Source organism: Gobio gobio (genome assembly GCF_949357685.1).
Source record: "Gobio gobio genome assembly, chromosome: 8".
In the NCBI taxonomy this organism is placed as follows: domain Eukaryota; kingdom Metazoa; phylum Chordata; class Actinopteri; order Cypriniformes; family Gobionidae; genus Gobio; species Gobio gobio.
In genome coordinates, this window is record NC_137114.1 from 52739283 (window position 1) to 52761271 (window position 21989).

Here is a 21989-nt window from a genome sequence, read left to right on the forward strand (position 1 = left end):
TCATTTATGAGATGAAAAGTAATTGACATACTAAGTCAAAATTATGAGGAAATGTCGAAATTATGACATAAAAATCATAACTATTAAACTTCTTTTTTGACTTTGTATCTCATAATTTTGACTTTTTTGTAATAATGACATCAAATTATGACATACTAAGTCATAATTATATATAGCATAAAAAGTATAGAAATTCATAATTTAAGAACGTCATAAATTCTCATAATTTTAACTTTGTCATAACCTCAAATTATGGCATACTAAATCTAATTTATGACATCATAAATCATTTCTGATATGGAAAGTCGTAATTATGACATACCAAGTCAAAATTATGAGATGAAAAGTTGAAAGTATGACTTGAACAGTTGAAATTGTGACATAAAAATCATAACTGTTACAGAAAGTCACAATTTTGATTTAGACTTTGTCATAATGACCTCAAATTTGACACACTAGATCATATTTGAGATGAAAAGTTGAAATTATGACTGAAAAAAGTTGAAATTATGACAGTCACAATTTCGACTTTTTCATAATGTTGACTTTGTTATAATAACGTCAAATTAGGACATACTAAATCGAACTTATGACATACAAAATCATATTTATGATATGAAGTCGTAATTATGACATACCAAGTCAAAATTATGAGATGAAAAGTCGAAAGTATGACTTGAACAGTTGAAATTGTGACATCAAAATCATAACTGTTACAGAAAATCACAATTTTGATTTAGACTTTGTCATAATGACCTCAAATTTGACACACTAGATCATATTTGAGATGAAAAGTTGTAATAATGACATGCCAAGTTAAAATTATGAGATGAAAAGTCGAAATTATGACTTGAAAAAGTTGAAATTATGACAGAAAAATAATTATGACGGAAAGTGACAATTTCGACTACGTCGAATTTATGACATAATAAATCATATTTATGAGATGAAAAGTCGTAATTATGACACCAAGTCAAAATTATGAGATGAAAAGTCGAAAATATGACTTAAACAGTTGAAATTATGACACAAAAATCATAACTATTACAGAAAGTCACAATTTTGACTTTTTATCTCATAATTTGTACTTTTTTGTCATATTGACGTCAAATTATGACATACTAAGTCTAATTATGACATCATAAATCATTTATGAGATGAAAAGTAATTGACATACCAAGTCAAAATTATGAGGAAATGTCGAAATTATGACATAAAAATCATAACTATTAAACTTCTTTTTTGACTTTGTATCTCATAATTGTGACTTTTTTGTAATAATGACATCAAATTATGACATACTAAGTCTAATTTATGACATAAATCATATTTATGATATGAAGTCGTAATTATGACATACCAAGTCAAAATTATGAGATGAAAAGTCGAAAGTATGACTTGAACAGTTGAAATTATGACACAAAAATCATAACTATTACAGAAAGTAACAATTTTGACTTTTTATCTCATAATTTGTACTTTTTTGTCATATTGACGTCAAATTATGACATACTAAGTCTAATTTATGACATCATAAATCATTTATGAGATGAAAAGTAATTGACATACCAAGTCAAAATTATGAGGAAATGTCGAAATTATGACATAAAAATCATAACTATTAAACTTCTTTATCTTTTTTGACTTTGTATCTCATAATTTTACTTTTTTGTAATAATGACATCAAATTATGACATACTAAGTCTAATTTATGACATAAATCATATTTATGATATGAAGTCGTAATTATGACATACCAAGTCAAAATTATGAGATGAAAAGTCGAAAGTATGACTTGAACAGTTGAAATTATGACAGAATTATAAAAAAAAAATCAGAATTATGACAGAAAGTCACAATTTTTTTGGTCATAATGACGTCAAATTATGACATACTAAATCATATTGATGAGATGAAAAGGTGTAATTATGACATACTAAATCAAAATTATGAGATGAAAAGTCGAAATTATGACTTTAGATTAATAATTATGAGTCAATTTCACCTTTGACTTTTTGTCATAATGACATCGTTATGACATACTAAGTCATAATTATATATAACATAAAAAGTATAGAAATTCATAATTTAAGAACGTCATAAATTCTCATAATTTTAACTTTGTCATAACCTCAAATTATGGCATACTAAATCTAATTTATGACATCATAAATCATTTCTGATATGAAAAGTCGTAATTATGACACAAAGTCCAAATTATGAGATGGAATGTCGAAAGTATGACTTGAACAGTTGAAATTATGACCTAAAAATCATAACTAATACAGAAAGTAACAATTTCTACTACATAATTTTGACTTTTTTGTCATAATGACGTCAAATCATGACATACAAATGCCAAATCAAAATAATGAGATGAAAAGTAGTTGAAATTATGACTTTGATAATTATGACAGATTTTCAATTTCTCCTTTTTGTCTCATAATTTTGACTTTGTCGTAATTACGTCAAATTATCATAATTTCGAATCCTTTTTTATCTCATAACTTTATCATAATGACATCATGACATAGTAAGTCATAATTATAGCATAAAAAGTATAGAAATTCATAATTTATTTAGTCATAATTTCGACTCGTATGTCATAATTATGACGTAGTATTTAATTATATTAACCTTTTATCTCATAATTTCATCTTTTATGCCACATCGTTTAATTTACATCTTAATATTTCATTTTTTTCTGTATTTTTGATCAAATAAATCTCACCAACCCCAAACAAAATACTGTCAACAAAATAAATAACACATCTGTATTTCTGTACAGCTTTATTTAGCAAACACAAGTTTAAAATGCAATGCAACACTGATCCAGAGCCGATATTTTTATATTTTTGCTGAGGTGTCCATAAACCCGTTGGCATATTAGAGATATTTTACCGAGCATAAGTCTAAATAACATGTACATACAATTCTCATGGACATCAGCCTAATGACGACAGCTAAAATAAATCAACATGTGTTGTGTTCTGATATGTCCTGATTCAGATATAAAGACAAACACACAGTCAGGGTTGAAAAAGAGTCTTTAGGATCCCCTTAATCGGAATAAAAACACCCCATTGGTTGATTTCAGTGATAAGGCATTACGATTGGTCCCTGTAGAGCTTCAGGTTTGGTCTGTTATGATAGGTCCCTCCTACTAAAGATATGCATGTGTCAATAATTACATCACATGATTGGCTCATGCTGATAATCGGCTCGTCAGATTGGTCTAACTGGGAGAAGTGGGCGGGGTTAATTACAGCAGTATGTACACAATGATCAAAATATACTCAAATTATTACAAAAACGAAAAAATATTAATAAACCCATCATGTTTAGCAGCATATGCATATAAAACACAAACAAATAAAGTATTCTGCTTTGATATTTTTCAAGAGGTGAATCTCATGAAACCAATTTAATCATATATTATCAAGCCTCGCAATTCTCATTAACGCAATGCAAAAATTGCCAAGTATTTCTATATCCTGATATTATTAATGTGGATTACAGTAATGAGACTCTAATAACAATTAAATAAAAGCTTTAAAATGTGTTTAAAATATAAATACTTATATTTTTGGGGTTGTAAAATGTTAACGTTTTCATGAGATTCACCCAAAGTCTTGAAAGACACACACATCCATCATCACAGGGAGTGTTTCTGGGTATTTTTTGGAGTCTTAGTGTGCAGTTTGTGAGTGAAAGTTCAGCCAGTGTGTGTGTGTGTGTGTCTAAAATAGCGTGTTTACAGTATAACGTTACAGTGTACTTACAAGTAAAGCGTATAAACACATTTGGTCTAATTGCACTTCTGAGTGGAGTTATGGGTTTCCTGTTTTCCACATGAGCCATGCACAAACCGTCCTTCCCCCATATCCTTCCATAAATCTCTCTCTCTCTCTCTCTCTCTCTCTCTCTCTCTCTCTCTCTCTCTCTCGTCTGTAATGGGGAGGAACGGATTATGTGAACATGACTTCCACTGGCAGCAGTGAAACAGGATCATCGTATTCAGAGTCTGAAGCCTTTAACATCTCCAGCGCTGGGCAAAGCTTCCGGAACTCATTAAAAACAGAACAAAGCAGTCAGCGGCCAATCAGATCAAGGGGTGTGGCTTCAGAAGAATGCCGTCGTCGATGCGAAAGTGAGGTTGTGTGGCGTCGTCTGTAGTCATTGCCCAATCAGATTTGGGGGCGTGGCTTCAGAATTATGTCACCAATGTGAAAGTGAGGTCGCTTGCAGTCAGTAGCCAATCGGATCAGTGGGCGTGGCTTCAGAAGAATTTCACTAATGCGAAAGTGAGGTTGTCTGGAGTCAGCGCCCAATCAGATCAGTGGGCGTGGCTTCAGAAGAATTTCACTAATGCGAAAGTGAGGTTGTCTGGAGTCAGCGCCCAATCAGATCAGTGGGCGTGGCTTCAGAAGAATTTCACTAATGCGAAAGTGAGGTTGTCTGGAGTCAGCGCCCAATCAGATCAGTGGGCGTGGCTTCAGAAGAATATCACCAATGTGAAAGTGAGGTCGTCTGGAGTCGGCGCCCAATCAGATCAGTGGGCGTGGCTTCAGAAGAATTTATCATCTATGTAAGGGTGAGGTTGCATGATGTTGTCTACAGTTATCAGCCAATCAGATCAGTGGGCGTGGCTTCAGAAGAATGTCACCAATGCGAAAGTGAGGTCGTCTGGAGTCAGCGCCCAATCAGATCAGTGGGCGTGGCTTCAGAAGAATGTCACCAATGCGAAAGTGATGTCGCCTGGAGTCAGCGCCCAATCAGATCAGTGGGCGTGGCTTCAGAAGAATTTCACTAATGCGAAAGTGAGGTTGCATGACGTTGTCTACAGTTAGCAGCCAATCAGATCAGTGGGCGTGGCTTCAGAAGAATATCACCAATGTGAAAGTGAGGTCGTCTGGAGTCGGCGCCCAATCAGATCAGTGGGCGTGGCTTCAGAAGAATTTATCATCTATGTAAGGGTGAGGTTGCATGATGTTGTCTACAGTTATCAGCCAATCAGATCAGTGGGCGTGGCTTCAGAAGAATGTCACCAATGCGAAAGTGAGGTCGTCTGGAGTCAGCGCCCAATCAGATCAGTGGGCGTGGCTTCAGAAGAATTTCACTAATGCGAAAGTGAGGTTGTCTGGAGTCAGCGCCCAATCAGATTAGTGGGCGTGGCTTCAGAAGAATTTCACTAATGCGAAAGTGAGGTTGCATGACGTTGTCTACAGTTAGCAGCCAATCAGATCAGTGGGCGTGGCTTCAGAAGAATATCACCAATGTGAAAGTGAGGTCGTCTGGAGTCGGCGCCCAATCAGATCAGTGGGCGTGGCTTCAGAAGAATTTCACTAATGCGAAAGTGAGGTTGTCTGGAGTCAGCGCCCAATCAGATCAGTGGGCGTGGCTTCAGAAGAATATCACCAATGTGAAAGTGAGGTCGTCTGGAGTCGGCGCCCAATCAGATCAGTGGGCGTGGCTTCAGAAGAATTTATCATCTATGTAAGGGTGAGGTTGCATGATGCTGTCTACAGTTATCAGCCAATCAGATCAGTGGGTGTGGCTTCAGAAGAATGTCACCAATGCGAAAGTGAGGTCGTCTGGAGTCAGCGCCCAATCAGATCAGTGGGCGTGGCTTCAGAAGAATGTCACCAATGCGAAAGTGAGGTCGCCTGGAGTCAGCGCCCAATCAGATCAGTGGGCGTGGCTTCAGAAGAATTTATCATCTATGTAAGGGTGAGGTTGCATGATGTTGTCTACAGTTATCAGCCAATCAGATCAGTGGGCGTGGCTTCAGAAGAATGTCACCAGTGCAGAAGTGAGATTGTTTGCAGTCAGCGGCGCCCAATCAGATCAGTGGGCGTGGCTTCAAAAGAATTGATCATCTATGTAAGGGTGAGGTTGCATGATGTTGTCTACAGTTATCAGCCAATCAGATCAGTGGGCGTGGCTTCAGAAGAATGTCACCAATGCGAAAGTGAGGTCGTCTGGAGTCAGCGCCCAATCAGATCAGTGGGCGTGGCTTCAGAAAAATATTACCAATGCGAAAGTGAGGTCGTCCGCAGTCAACGCCCAATCATATCAAGGGGTGTGGCATCACAAGAATTTACCATCAAAGCAAAAGTGAGGTTGCATGACGTTGTCTGCAGTCAGAAGCCAATCAGATCAGGGGGGCATGGCTTCAGAAGAATCTCACCAATATGAAAGTGAGGTCGTCTGCAGTTAGTGTTCCAATCAGATCAGGGGGGCGTGGCTTCAGAAGAATCTCACCAATATGAAAGTGAGGTCTTCTGCAGTTAGTGTTCCAATCAGATCAGGGGGGCGTGGCTTCAGAAGAATCTCACCAATATGAAAGTGAGGTCGTCTGCAGTTAGTGTTCCAATCAGATCAGGGGGGTGTGGCTTCAGAAGAATCTCACCAATATGAAAGTGAGGTCGTCTGCAGTTAGTGTTCCAATCAGATCAGGGGGGCGTGGCTTCAGAAGAATCTCACCAATATGAAAGTGAGGTCGTCTGCAGTTAGTGTTCCAATCAGATCAGGGGGGTGTGGCTTCAGAAGAATCTCACCAATATGAAAGTGAGGTCGTCTGCAGTTAGTGTTCCAATCAGATCAGGGGGGTGTGGCTTCAGAAGAATTTATCATCTATGCGAAAGTGAGGTCGTGTGACGTCGTCTGGGTTGATGAAGACGGAGATGGACTTCCCAGGATTCTCAGTAACCAGCTGCTGGAGTTTCTTCGCAAGTCGGTCGTCCGGTTGCTGATCGCCTCCCGGGTCCGCCAGCGGCGATGGCAGGTTTGAGCTTCCGCCGCGCCACTGAAGCTCAAGCGTGAGCCGCGAGGCAGCTTTTGCGTGCTCGATTGCGCTCCTCAAGTGCTCCGCTGGGTCGGAGCGTACGGATGTCAACTTGCGCGCGTGCAGCATGGCCATGTCGTCGCTGAGGTGCTCTAGCATGTTGCATTGGGGGATGAAGTAATTAGGGCAGGTCTTATTCACCAAACAATGCTGCAAGTCGTCGATCAAACCCAGCAGGAAGTGCGCGGCGTAGTCTTCCTGCGCCAAGTACGTATGCGGCAGGCGATCGCAGGCCCAAAGCATGAGCGAGCGCAGGTGGTACGGGCTGATGGCTTTGGGTCGAGACAGCAGCTTAATAATCAGAGCTTTACAAGCCTGGTACGCCTGCATCAGACTGGCGGAGATGCACTTCTTCAGCTGCACCTCGCTGCGCGCAAACGACAAACGCCATTCGTTTTCCTTCTGGCCTGTAGAGGAGCACGCAGGCAGCAAATAAAACCCACTAATCACTTCCTCCTCTGTGATTTTCCCATCCCAAAAATGGTTTTCCATCAGCCAGCTTTGTGCCACCGCGGGCCAACCCTTGAACGACACCACTGGAACCACGTCGTACAACATCCGGCTGCCTCCTACGCCCAAGATGATGGAGATCACCGTCGAGTTGCGCTCGACCTTCTCGACCCGTGGAACGCCGCGCTGAGGCTTCTTCTGAATCTCCGCCAACACCATACTAATGGACTCGTAGAACCAATCGGCCACCAGTGTGGGCGAGAAAAAGTAGTTGGTTGCGCCATTAACGTGGTCGACTACAGTGCAACAGTCCTTCCACTTGTTGATGGTCACCTCGTCAAACAGTCGCAGGCTGAGCCAGGAGTGGCAGAGCGCCGAGTGACGCATGTCCAAAGTGACCGGCTGGTTTCGGTCGTGGAGTTTGAGCGCGGGAACCAGCAGCGTGAAGTCCATGTCGTAATCCGCTCCCCTCGCGTACACCGTCAATTCGTCCAGATCCATGTCAACCACGCCCTCCCTCACCCCGCCGGACAACAGCAGGTACTCATTGGCAACCGGAAGCTTCTGGTCCAACTTCTGCACCATGCCTGAAAACAGGAAATTACATCGTTAGCGAGAAGGACAAAAGTTGTCTTTGGCCCTATCCCGAATCTAATATCGTCTCGCGATCTTAATCCGAGTCCTCACTTTCGTAAACATAGACCATGTCCCAAATGGCACCTTAAACACTTGTGGACTTCCACAAGACCGAAAGTGTATATGAAGTGTGCCATTTCGGACAGGGCCACACTGAAAGTAAAACTTCTGAAAAATGGGACACCCTACGGCCTCATGGACTTAACGGACTCATGCATTGTAAGTCCACAAGACCGAAAGTGTATATGAAGTGTGCCATTTCGCACAGGGCCACACTTTTGTGACAGGCCCTGTCCCAAATAGCACCCTAAACCAGGGCTCGACATTAACGCTTGTCCGGGACAAGTGGATTTTTTGAAGGGGCAAGTGAAAGAAAATTTTACTTGCCCGACGGACAAGTAGCCTGATAAAACGTCATTAACAAAAAATAACTAGGGAATCAACCAAATGCAAGAATGATTCTGCATTCATTACTGTAAGTGGCGATTGACAGTGAATGAAAATTATGTATAATGAACTGACGGTAACTAACGTTGCACTGTTTATGCTCGCGCAGCCTCTCACAACAAATGTGCGCCGCTCACACAGAGTAACTCAGTTAACACTGCCGTAAAAATGTAGAAATGTGGAGTTTATTTATATTTATAACATGATACAGTTGCAACGTCACATTACCAAGAGTGTTGTTTTCCTGAATAACATCACGACTGCAAAGGACACGGATTTCATATGACAGTTCCATAAACAATTATTAACATTAAGTCACTTACATTTTAGATGCAATATTGAGTGTTTTTGTTCTATTTCAGCAGCGAAAATAGTTCCAAAAGATCACAGCAGAACGAGTGTCACTGCAACAGCGTGTTAGTGAATGAATCGATAGAATCAAAGATTCAATGAACTATTCGTAAACGACTGCCTCATTCTTGAATGAATCAGCGTTTGAACGAATCGACTCAATGACTCACTCATTCAGAGTTCAGCATTTATTAGTGCCAACAAAACAATAACATAACATTTTAGTTTAACAATAATGTAATTTATGCCATGGTCTGTATGAATATTTGCAATAAAATCGTTTAATGCACAGGTAGTTCCATGTCAGATGAATCCTCGTTCTATATTAATGCGCTGTTTTCATTTCAGGTGTGTTTAGACGGAGCACTGTAATCGGTTAAAAAGTCCGAAAGTCCGAATGAAAATGCTGCATAAAAACACTGCTTTCATTAGGATACACTAATATTTCTGAAGTGTAAAACTTTTTATTTTGTAACAAGTTATGAAGATAAATGTTGGAAAAATGACACAGACATAGCCTGGCTACGCCATCTCATCTGACAGCGTTTGTCCCACTTTCTACCTCAACTGCGCCTGACAGAAGAATTTATTTTATGAATTTATGAATTTATGAGGGGTTTCTTACAGCAGCACCAGATCGGTTTAGATAACGTCTCGTGTAAACTGTCCACAGAATCGTTCAATCGGAATGATTTTAATCGGAATGACATAAAAGTGTGCATGTAAACGGGACTATTGAAGCGCAAGCGCGCACACACACACACGCGGGCGCGCACTCGCACTCAGAGAGCAGAGATCGCGCTGCACATTCATGAGCACAGAAACGTGTTATTAACACCACCCCGCGACTTTTAGCAATAAAATAGCTAAGTTACTGGATCACTACATTATATTTCTCAGCAACGATGGGGTTACATCGCAATTTTTCAGTAATAAACGCACATCTTCGTTAAGAGAGACACTGAACAGACGCAGTCACACAGGTACGAATCTCTCTGTCTCTCTCTCTCATTAATCCAAATAAATGCTATAATCCATTCATTCAAATAAATGTAATCTTACGCACTACTTTATCTCTGTGTCTGATTCAAAGAAGGCAGAATGCTAGATCTAACGAGCCGTGACTGACGAAAATAACTGTCAATGTTTCCCTTCCGGTCAAATATTGCGCTGCAAACATCAATAGCAGCTTTAAGTTGTCAATGTTTAGTCAGTTGTCAAGAGGGTTGACCTCTTCTAGCTCCCTTTTTAGGCACTATGTCGTTATCGGAGGCTGACATGCTGCTCTTCGTGTTTACTCTGACAGGTGTCGTTGTTGTGCGCGCTAGGGAACGTAAATGCGTCATACGCCATCGCGTCGCTATATCCTTGATATCGCGATATGACACTTTTTGATCATGAAAAAATGTATACCGGTATTATCGTGGACGGTATGATATGGCACACCCCTATTGCGAGCAACCCCTTTGCAGTCGATATGCACTTTTGTCAAGCCCTCACTTCTTCCCTATCGGCCTAAGTCTGCTGCGGAGCTCGCTGGCTCTGCAAAGTGTGCATCAAGGGAGCTCATCTACCGCAAAGGGGGGCGCTTGCTAGCACACTTCTGGAAGCTAAAATGACCAATGGGATGCCCTATGGACTTAACGGACTCCGCCTCATTCCCAACACATTCATTCGCACATGAATTTGTTCTTAACCTCGTTCTGACGTTAGTGAATTTGGAGTAGGGATATACCACAATTTTGGCTTCGGTACGGTACCACAATCTAATACCGAAGTACCGATATTAAATCGATGCCATTGCATACAGGGTCTGAATTTTGCTACACAAGGACAGCCCTCCTCATTTCCATGTTGCACACGGAAAAGTAAAAATAAATGAATGAATGAATGAATAAATAAATGTAAAAATAAATATATAAATATTAAAAATAATTAACAAATAAATAAAAGTTAAAGAGCACCTATTATGGCATTTAAAATGTTCCAAATATTGTTTTACAAGTCCCCAAATACAGTTTTGCATGCATGCAATGACAAAAAAGACTTTAGTTTTCTTATAATGTGCATTTATTTTTACCTGTTTTGACAGCGATTCTCAAATGATTCCTTTAGTGATTCACTTTTCAAAACCCCGCCTTTACGTGACGCTAATCTGCGCTGATTGGTCCGATGACCCAGTCAGTTGTGATTGGTACAGTCTGTGCAGATATTTTCGGAAACGGAACGCCCATCAAAGTCTTATAGTGACAGTAATTTGTTAATATGTGTCAGGAGTTATGAATATGAAAACCGCGTCGGTACCGTTTGATTGTAATATGAGCCTCAGCTGATCTCATTCATAAAAAAACTCCTCTATTCTCCTCACGAAGACTCGCGACAAATCAACATCCCTCAGGGCTTTTAGTTCAAAAGTGTGCAGATGAGGAGAAATATTGATAGATTCTCATCTGTCTGTGTCAAATTTCTAAACAGAGGAGTATTTTTTATTCAATACTTCCTCAAAATGCGCAGATATAGCCTAATCATGAGCGATTGAGTCTCTTATGTGTTGTTTTCAGCTCATCCTGGCAGCCGGAGGGCGCTCTGTGCACATGTAATCCATATACAGACAGACGAAGAAGATACTATGTGCCATAATAGAAGTCCATAATAAAAGCTTCCTGAGATCGCGAAACATGCAAATAGAGACATTTGAAGACTAATAAACACACAATCGCGTCAATGTATGGTTTGTCTTCAAGCCACCTAGTCTTCAAATGCTCATCCTTGGGCAGATGAAGAAAGTTTGCTTTTGAGTCGCACTTCAGAACACAGCGTCTCGTCGCCATGATGTTTTCTAGTTTTCACTGGCGTCTCGTCGCCATGATGTTTTCTAGTTTTCACTGGCGTCTCGTCTCCATGATGTTTTCTAGTTTTCACTGGCGTCTCGTCTCCATGATGTTTTCTAGTTTTCACTGGCGTCTCGTCTCCATGATGTTTTCTAGTTTTCACTGGCGTCTCGTCTCCATGATGTTTTCTAGTTTTCACTGGCGTCTCGTCTCCATGATGTTTTCTAGTTTTCACTGGCGTCTCGTCTCCATGATGTTTTCTAGTTTTCACTGGCGTCTCGTGGTCATGATGTTTTCTAGTTTTCACTGGCGTCTCGTCTCCATGATGTTTTCTAGTTTTCACTGGCGTCTCGTCTCCATGATGTTTTCTAGTTTTCACTGGCGTCTCGTCTCCATGATGTTTTCTAGTTTTCACTGGCGTCTCGTCGTCATGATGTTTTCTAGTTTTCACTGGCGTCTTGGAGCGCAATAAGTGGGCGTATCGTATTCAAATAACTATGTGAAAATCTTAAATATATATCTTAAAAATGACTCAGAGTCGACTCTTACTTTTGAAAGAAAATAACCATATATACGGTGCACTGTCATATTTCAAACTTTGCAGGATGTTTTCGTTCACTTAGATCTATGTTACACACTACATGAAAGGTACATTTCAAAATTCCATGATAGGTGCACTTTAACATATTTTTTAAATGTATAAAAGCAGAAAATAATAAATTATGGGAAAGGTAATACAAAATGTAATTTGATTAAAAATGAATCATCTTTATTTTATCAAGTCGTTTATTCTGTTATTTATTTTCCTATTATCACATTTATTTATCTATTTATTCATTTACATATTTGTATATTTATTTACTTATTCATTCATTCATTTATTTATTTTTAATGTCTGCAGGTTTGGTCCTCCATAGTACACATGCTTAGTGAATGAGACCCAATGTTTGAAATAGTTTCTAAAATAGTTGGAAACCTTTACTTCTCCCACTTCATTGTGATGTCATATAAAGTCAATAAAATCTAATTTTATAATAGCTCATGTGTTACCTGGGTGCTTTCTTAGTTCTTCAATGTTTTGTAGGTGAATTAAATGTGTTAAATTTTGCACTACTAACATAAATAACAAAATAAGTATGTTTAATTCAACCAATCAAATCTAAATGAATGCACCTTGAATATCCCTTTAGTGTAGTGATAACGGTTTTGCACATGGACACACTTTGGTGTGAGTGTTGAAAGCGAGTTTCTGTGCTGTAAACGGTTGTTATATTGCAATTACAGTAATTCTGACGAGACGCGAGTGCAGCATTAGAGGGAATGAAGGGCGTTGCCTAATGGAACTAACTTCCTAATAAAGCAAGCATAATAAAAAAAGGTTAATCTTTAAATCACAAGAGCAACAGAGTAAACGTCCATAAAAACTACTCCTACACAAACACAATGATCATTCCCGACCTGACGCTACAAACAGACTCCTAAAGAAAATAATCCCTGGTGTCAGGTGACGTCACACCTGAGCTCAACCTCATGTGCAGCGAGTGACCCGCGGGTATTAAAATCTGCCGTCGGCAGCAGAAGCAACTCTAGAGAATCTCAGAAAAACAAAAACAAGTTAGTGACTCTGCATGAGTGTTTTTTTTTTTAGGCCCTGCACATCTGTCACACTCCTCCGGTGAGGCCACAGTCAGCGAGTTCAACATCCAGCAATACACATTCAACATCGCTCTCATTTGATCACGTCTTCGACTACCAATACAAGTGCAGGAAACTCAGCTCAACATGCAAATGTGATTTAAAGGGGTCATGACACGGATTCCTTAAAGGGTTAGTTCACCCAAAAATTCTGTCATTAATTCCTCACCCTCATGTCGTTCGACACCCGTCAGACCTCCGTTCATCTTCTGACACAAATGAAGATATTTTAGTGTAAAGCTGATGCTGAGAAAGGCTTCAGATAGGCCTCCATTGGCATTCAGTACATTTACACTCACAAGACCCATAAAAGGCACTTAAAATGTCGTTACAAAGTCCATCTCACCACAGTGGCTCTACAATCATTTTACGATGCGACGACAATAGTTTTTGTGCGCAAAAAAAAATCTAAATAACACCTTTATCCAGCTTGTTCTTGTCTTCCGTGTGTGCCTCCACGACGCATGCGCGAGAATATGACGCAGATCCGGCGTTCGGACACATGACCCAGAAGAGATTTGTTTACAAGCAGAGGAAGACGCGCGTGTCTAAGCTGTTGATCTACATTGATCTTGCTTTAGGTCTCGGCGTAGTTCTCAAAATGGGGCTAAAGTGTGCATTTCATGGATTCCCGAACGCCGGATCTGCGTCATATTCTCGCGCATGCGTCGTGGAGACACACACGGAAGACAAGAAGAGGTTGAATAAAGGTGTTATTTAGATTTTTTTTTGCGCACAAAAACTATTGTCGTCGCATCGTAAAATTACTGTAGAGTCACTGTGGTGAGATGGACTTTGTAACGATGTTTTAAGTGCCTTTTATGGGTCTTGTGAGTGTAAATGTACTGAATGCCAATGGAGGCCTATCTGAAGCCTTTCTCAGCATCAGCTTTACACTAAAATATCTTCATTTGTGTCTGAAGATGAACGGAGGTCTGACGGGTCTCGAACGACATGAGGGTGAGGAATTAATGACAGAATTTTCATTTTTGGGTGAACTAACCCTTTAAGGTTCAAAGTTTTTTTGCAGACAAAAAACTGTTATATGAGGAAAAATTATTATTTTCAACCCTCTGTCTGAAATTATCCATATTAAAGGGATAGTTCACCCAAAAATGAAAATTAGCCCATGATTTACTCACCCTCAAGTCATCCTAGGTGTGTATGACATTCTTCTTTCAGACGAATAAAATCGGAGTTATATTACAAAAGTCCAGGCTAATCCAAGCATTAGAATTTGATTCATAGTTGCTCTGTTTTTGAAGTCCATAAAAAGTGCATCTGTCCGTCATATAACTGCTCCACGCAGCTCTGGGGTGTTAATAAAGGCCTTCTGAAGCGTATCGACGCATTTGTGTAGGAAAAATATCCATATTTAAAACTTTATCAAGTAAACTTTCGGCCGACCGCCTTCTGTGGAAAAGTGTTGAATGTTGAAAGTGAAACTCCAGATGCGTTCGTGACGTCATGACCTGGTCGCGTTAGTCTTTCCATCGACTGGGGAACTTTCAACACTTTTTCCATCTATTGAACAGGGAAGGCGGTCGGCCGAAAGTTTACTTGATAAAGTTTTAAATATGGATATTTTTCTTACACAAATGCATCGATTCGCTTCAGAAGGCCTTTATTAACACCCCAGAGCCGCGTGGAGCAGTTATATGACGGACAGATGCACTTTAGGCTGGACTTTTGTAATATAACTCAGATTTTATTCGTCTGAAAGAAGAATGTCATATACACCTAGGATGACTGGAGTAAATTATGGGCTAATTTTCATTTTTGGGTGAACTATCCCTTTAAGGCACGTCTCCTTTAAAGGAACACTCCACTTTTTTTGAAAATAGGCTCATTTTCCGACTCCCCTTGAGTTTTACCGTTTTCGAATCCATTCAGCCGAACTCCGGGTCTGGCGGGAGCACTTTTAGCATAGCTAAGCATAGATCATTGAATCTGATTAGACCGTTAGCGTCTTGCTCAAAAATGACCAAAGACTTCCGATATTTGTCCTATTTAAAACTTGACTCTTCTGTAGTTACATCGTGTGCTAAGACCGACGGGAAATGAAAAGTTGTGATTTTCTAGACCGATATGGCGAGGAACTATACTCTCATTCCTGCGTAATAATCAAGAGCTTTGAGCCGTAACATGAGTGCAGCGGCGCAATGATATTACACAGCGCCTGAACTTCTGTCAACATAACCAACGTGACAACCTGCTTACACAGAGAGCATTCTGGGGACTATTTTCAGGCGCTGTAATATCATTGCACCTGTATCGAAAAGTCTTTGGTCATTTTTGAGCGAGATGCTAACGGTCTAATCAGATTCAATGATCTATGCTAAGCTATGCTAAAAGTGCTACCGCCAGACCCAAAGATCGGCTGAATGGATTCAAAAACGGTAAATCTCAACTCTGATAAAATGAGCCCATTTCCAAAAATAGTGGCGTGTTCCTTTAAGGTTTGTCAGTAAACGGCCACCGTTTTGATCGGCTAACGTCATTCAATAAAAAAAACGTATAAACGCCCACTTGCTATTGAAAACATTATCCATATAAAACCATCATTTACAGACAAAGCATTATGAAATCATTCACTTATGGACCGGTTTGTGAAGATGCTGTCAGATCCACTGCTTCATCTGTCAACTAAAGTTTCTTTAAGAGCCCTTCATTAAATTGTGAATCGCTCACAAAATAAAATGCTCCGAATAAACGTATAATCCTCTGACACGATCCGTTTCCGCCGCTGGGATCTTCTGAAGTCTGGAAACTGTCAAAGCAAATGTTCTTTCGCTCTTCCATTAGTCGGCAGATGTCAGAAACTGTATACTGTATCAGTGTAGACAGCGTCAGTCATTATAATGGCTTCTGTTTGCTTTTGACGTGGGCAATCGACTGAATCGACAGCCGTTATGCGACTGAACACCAGTGGGCGGGGCCTATGATGTCATGACGTATAACTATTAGTCCGTGTCTTGCTCTGGAGGCGGGCATATGCAAATGCTTTTAACCATGTGATGTCACAAATCCTGCAATAATAAAACGAGACGTTTTTGGAGCTTGATTACATAAATGCTTCGTTTCAGGGCCATAACTAGGGCTATGCGATATTGATGGAAAAATGCGATATGCGATATCCTTGTTAAATAATGCAATATTCGATACGATATTGCTTTAAGTGAGTAAAATCTATTTAAATTTTATTTTTGTAAAAATATTTAAAAACAGAATGATACCATTTGTGTGTTGTTTCACATTCAGAGTCATCAGATTTACACTAAAATATCTTCATTTGTGTTCTGAAGATGAACGGAGGTCTGACGGGTGTCCAACGACATGAGGGTGAGGAATTAATGACAGAATTTTCATTTTTGGGTGAACTAACCCTTTAACTGTTTTACGAGAAAAATTCAGCGACCAACATTAACATCATGTGATTTCACCATTTTTAATTGAAAATATGACATTATTTATGTAAATCATAACTGAATTTGACGTGACAAGAAATGCTTTGCATTTGTACATATTAGGCAGACGAAAACAAGAGTGAATGTGTGCATATTTAAAATCATTTGCAAATAGTTTACTTCATAACTACAATAGAACTTGAATTATTTATTTTTCTTTATTTCCTTAAATCCTTTAATAATTTAATTCCTTTAAATAAACCAATAAGACCAATACACAAACACATTCACATTCACATACACACACACACACACACACACACACACAAAAAAAAACCTTTGGTCTCCAAGACAGACGAGGTTACGGCCTTGCTTTGTTGATAATGAGGAGGACGCTTTAAGCTCTGACACTTGCAGGATGTTTTAATGGTACAAACACTCTTATATGTCAAAAGATCTGGCAAATTTGATTTCTCATGTCATTACCCCTTTAAAAAAAAAAGTGCACACTGTCAGTTTTGATTTCTTTCTTTCCACAGATCTTTCTCCAGCGGATAATGTATGTGAGCGCATGGCTGAGTCCACATGCATGAGCCGGAGAGCCAGCAGAAGTTCAGCTCTGCCTCACTGCATCGCTCCAGGCATCACTTCTGTTCACCGGCTCTTAAATAAGGGCCGCTTTCATGTCCCATTACTAGTTTGGTGCTACTTATCCCTGCTGGTCGTATTTTAATTCATAACCATTTACAATCTGAAGAATTTGCATGCTTGCACATTTGTTTATTTTTATTAAGCCACAATATGTAATTGTTCGCCAGAGGTCGCTTATTCAAAACAAAGGCGTGTCTTGATGATTTGGCGGAGCTTTTATTCTGGCGCTTCTGCTGCTGCTTCTTCCGCTCATGAGCAGTGTTGGGGGAAACGCATTACAAGTAACTTGAGTTAAGTAATAATATTACTTTTTCAAGTAACTAGTAAAGTAACGCATTACTTTTCAAATTTACAACAAAATATCTGAATTACTTTTGGAAAAAAGTAACTCAAGTTACATTTTCACATTTATTTGACTGACAGCTCTCCTGCCCCCATGTTGAGAAAGATCGAGAGTAAGTGCAGAGGCATTGTGTGTGTGTGTGTGTGTGTGTGTGTGTAAATGTGTTATTGTAGTTCTAGACTAAATGTGAGCATTTATTCATCTCACTTGCACAATACAGATTCAGTACTCCTCAAAATGAATAAAATCAGTCACATGCAAAAACAGAATACTCAAACCTCAAATATATAAATGTTAAATAAAACAAATATTTGTATGCATTTAATCTACCTTTATTGACCAATGTCGTGCTGCTGACCTTTGATGATTCAGTTAAACCATGAGCAAATATTACTAGATTTTTTGTTTTTATTGGTAAAATTTTTTTGCTCCTGCGTCCTATTCTTCCATTATCCAGAATGGCAGCTTATTATTTCAATTTTGGTATGAAGAGGTCTTTACATTTGCACAAAAATATAACTTTTTTTGCCATTAAAAAACAAAACAAAAAAGCAAGCCCAGCCCAGGTGAGAAAAAGTAACGCAAAAGTAACGTAACGCATTACTTTTCTTAAAAAGTAACTAAGTAACTCAATTAGTTACTTTTTAAGGGAGTAACGCAATATTGTAATGCATTACTTTTCAAAGTAACTTTCCCCAACACTGCTCATGAGTGTGTGTGGTAACGCAGTGCTGTTTTGTCATATCACACACATTTGAGTGTGTTAAAGTTATGTTATAACGCTACTCTGTGCGTTCGCTTGGTGCTACTATGAGACACTTGTTCACACTGTAGTGAGCGAGATCATATTAGGTGTTATAGCCATCTTGTCAGCACGTCTTCGTGTGTCACTGGATAACAGAAAATGAGCAAAGAGGCGGGACGTGGGCGGAGCTGAGGTGATGACTAACAGACAGCAGACAAACGGCAATCCACCTGTCACTCAAAGTGGCCACGCCCTTAATTATGCAGAACTTTAAGGCTTTATATAATGTAAACGAATGAGTTATAAAACAATTCACCCTCTCACAGTCGTCATGAAGGGCAACATTAGCCGTATTGACCAAAAGCACAGTTTGTCGCAGACTGTAAACATGTGTTCTTCTGCTGTAAAGTTGGGCATTTTAACATGAGCTCAATGAGATTCTGCTCCTTCTGGAGTCTGCCTCTAGTGGCCAGTCCATGAACTGCAGTTTAAGTCGCTTCAAGAGAAACTGGGGGAGGTTAACGCTTGGTTTTCTCATTCCATTGCGCGACTTTTCAATCGTTTTTACTGTAAACATCGCCCTAGTGTTTGACTGTTGTGCTCGTTTCCATACCGCGGCTTTATAAACGCGGCAAAAGCTAAAATAACCTTTAAAAAGCGCGTCTCTAGACCTGCGTCTCGCGTTTTAACCGCAAATGGATGACCCTAAACTGCTCTATTCTTATTTGAGTGCTATTATTTAAGCAGACGGTTTGCCTCGTATATTCAGTGCTACAGCATTAAAGGCGGCATGAAATCAAATTTTACAATTCGTTTTTTTATATTAATATTGTAGTGTTTACTATAACTGACTTATCTGTGCACTTCATTATTTTTTAAAAATTAATTTACCCATATAATCTTTAATCAAATATGTTAACATAGCCAGCGAAAAGTGAGGAAATATGCTCAGTAACATATATAGAAAAGATTTAGAGAGAAAATACATTTATTTAAGAGATAGATCGAGTTTTTCTCCACAACTGAGTGCAAACTTCAAATCTGCCTCCATTTTGTTAGCATTAGCAACGCCCAACTTCCAACAATCCAATCAATTCCCGAAGGACGAAATTAAGCCTCGCCATACATTTTTTCTAATTTCAGAAGCCGTTTCACTCGGATATACGTCACAATAAGGAGAAAAAGACAATCTCAACTTCCGTTTCATGCCGACTTTAACAGCAAGCCAAAGAGACTGAAATATATGCATATGCATTTAAACACATACATTATGTTCTGTCTGTGCAATAAATGCACATTCTTAAATGAGCGAGTACCTATTTTTCATAGCTAATTTCAACTTGATATGAATCAAAAATCAAATCAGAGCTGTATATTAATATTTAAGATGCATACGAAAACAACTCAACTTAATTCACATCTTTTAGCACACAAATATCTCTGCCCATTGTCTTGTCCCACCCACATACAATGGTTCCGACGCCCAGGCAGGGTTTCTACTAAATAAACGCGGGTATGATGTCATTGATAGTGTCCTGGTTAAAATCGCTTATTTCTCAGGATTTAAACATTCTTGGAAACATTTGGGATAATGCACACAAGTCAACAAATTTATAACACTGTTCTAGTGGTGTTTGGATATTTTAATCCGGAAATCTTACATATTGCACCTTTAATTTATCCAATTTTAGCAGGTTAGCACAATTTGTTGTGCTTTTTTAAAATTTAAAATGTATTATATTTGGCAGAATTTGCATTCGACTGGATTTGTATTCATTTATTATTGTTTGGTTGTCACATTTGCTTTCCGATAATAGCGTAAAGCACCAATTTACCCCCCGAAACTGTCATTATTTATTCGTATGATGTCATTGATATGTGTCCTGGTTAAAATCGCTTATTTCTCAGGATTTAAACATTCTTGGAAACATTTGGGATAATGCACACAAGTCAACAAATTTATAACACCGTTCTAGTGGTGTTTGGATATTTTAATCCGAAAATCTTACATATTGCACCTTTAATTTATCCAATTTTAGCAGGTTAGCACAATTTGTTGTGCTTTTTTAAAATTTAAAATGTACTATATTTGGCAGAATTTGCATTTGACTGAATTTGTATTTATTTATTATTGTTTGGTTGTCACATTTGCTTTCCGATAATAGCGTAAAGCACCAATTTACCCCCCGAAACTGTCATTGTTTATTCGTATTAAGTGAAGATGTTCAGTGACTTGCATTTTAGCCGATTCGTTTTTGGCTAAAAAAGCCTTCCACTTTTAATGCATGGAGGAAGAGGAGCTGGGAGATTGTGCGAAACATCTCCACAGGAGGAAGATAGCCTCGGTGAGGGGAGTATTGTCATTTTTTGGCTGACCTGTTCCTTTAACAGCAGGCAGATGACCCTTTTGACAGGTCATATACATAAAGCATATGCATAATAACATGCAAACATGAGGGTTGCACACACACACACACACACACACACACACACACACACACACACACACTGAAGCGCGTGACAAAGAGAAACAGATGCACAACCGCACGTTCCCGTTCAGCTGCATGTATATCAGCGATATTGCACGAGCTCTTTCTCACCGAGCATGGAGAAGATGAAGTCCTTGGCCGTGTGGATCTCGAGCGCGCGCTGGTCGTCATACTCCCGCTGCTCGTGCTTGCTGAACTCGGAGATCAGCCGGTTGAGCTCCTCTATCCTGGTCCCGGACCTGAAGTCCAGCTCGGGCGGCTGCGGGACGTGTTTGGCGCTGTTCGGGGTGGCGGTGGGGCTGTTTCCAGCTGAACCAGCCCGGCTGGAGAGCGCAGGCGCCGCCATGTTCGCGAGGAGACGGCGGAATCGGAGCACCGGAGCGCACGCGCTGTGTTTGGCGCTGGAGGGCGTGAGTGATGCGCACCGGACGGACGGACGGGCGGAGGAGGAGGAGGAGCGCAGATGCACACACACACACACACACACACACACACACACACACACACACACACACACACACACACACACACACACACACACACACACACACACACACACACACACACACACACACACACACACACACTGATTTATTATTGTTTTATATATTAGACAAAGTGCTAAAACATTGCCCCAGCAAACAAGTAAATGGAAATATAGTAAAAGCAAATGCGCAAAAACGAATTAATAAATGAATACAATTCAAATGCAAATCCTGCCAAACATAATGAATCAGTAAATAAATCAGACTATGCAAATAAATAGTTAAATTAACAAATAAACAAACGCTGCCAAAAATTAATCAAATAAACAAAGGTGCAAAACCTGCGAAAAAATACATTAATAAACAAACTAGAAAATCGTAATTTAATAAACATAAAATAAAAAACAAAGGCCCTGCCATAGGTACATGCAAATATACAATTAAATTAATAAATAAATGGGGGGATCGTAGAAATATAAATAAGATAAATGTGCAAACCTTGTCGAAATAATACATTTATAAATATAGACAAAGGTGCAAGCATACAACAATAATTATATTAATAAATAGACTAATTCTGCATTAAATTAATAAACTAAGCAAATATGCATA

The 21989-nt window shown here is 39.3% G+C and overlaps 1 protein-coding gene and 1 long non-coding RNA gene across 2 annotated transcripts; one reads left to right on the forward strand and one right to left on the reverse strand.

Moving 5' to 3' along the window:
* The first annotated feature begins 2780 nt into the window (after positions 1-2780).
* On the forward strand, positions 2781-6998 carry LOC307131068. The gene is made up of 3 exons (XR_013817121.1): positions 2781-4483; positions 4785-5093; positions 5549-6998. It is a non-coding gene; the product is annotated as an uncharacterized lncRNA (long non-coding RNA).
* Positions 4476-21317, reverse strand: LOC307131067 (nucleotidyltransferase MB21D2). Its single transcript, XM_079824484.1, has 2 exons — positions 21004-21317; positions 4476-7884 (listed from the first exon to the last, which is right to left on the reverse strand). The coding sequence occupies exons 1-2, from the start codon at positions 21236-21238 to the stop codon at positions 6620-6622; spliced, it is 1500 nt and encodes a 499-aa protein (XP_079680610.1). The 5' UTR covers positions 21239-21317; the 3' UTR covers positions 4476-6619.
* Positions 21318-21989: the final 672 nt, after the last annotated feature.

Coding starts and splice junctions, on each gene's coding strand:
- LOC307131067 (XM_079824484.1), bottom strand. CDS start 21,238: ATGGCGGCGCCTGCGCTCTCCAGCCGGGCTGGTTCAGCTGGAAACAGC. Junction 7,885..21,003: donor CTTCATCTTCTCCATGCTCG/GTGAGAAAGAGC, acceptor TCCTGTTTTCAG/GCATGGTGCAGAAGTTGGAC.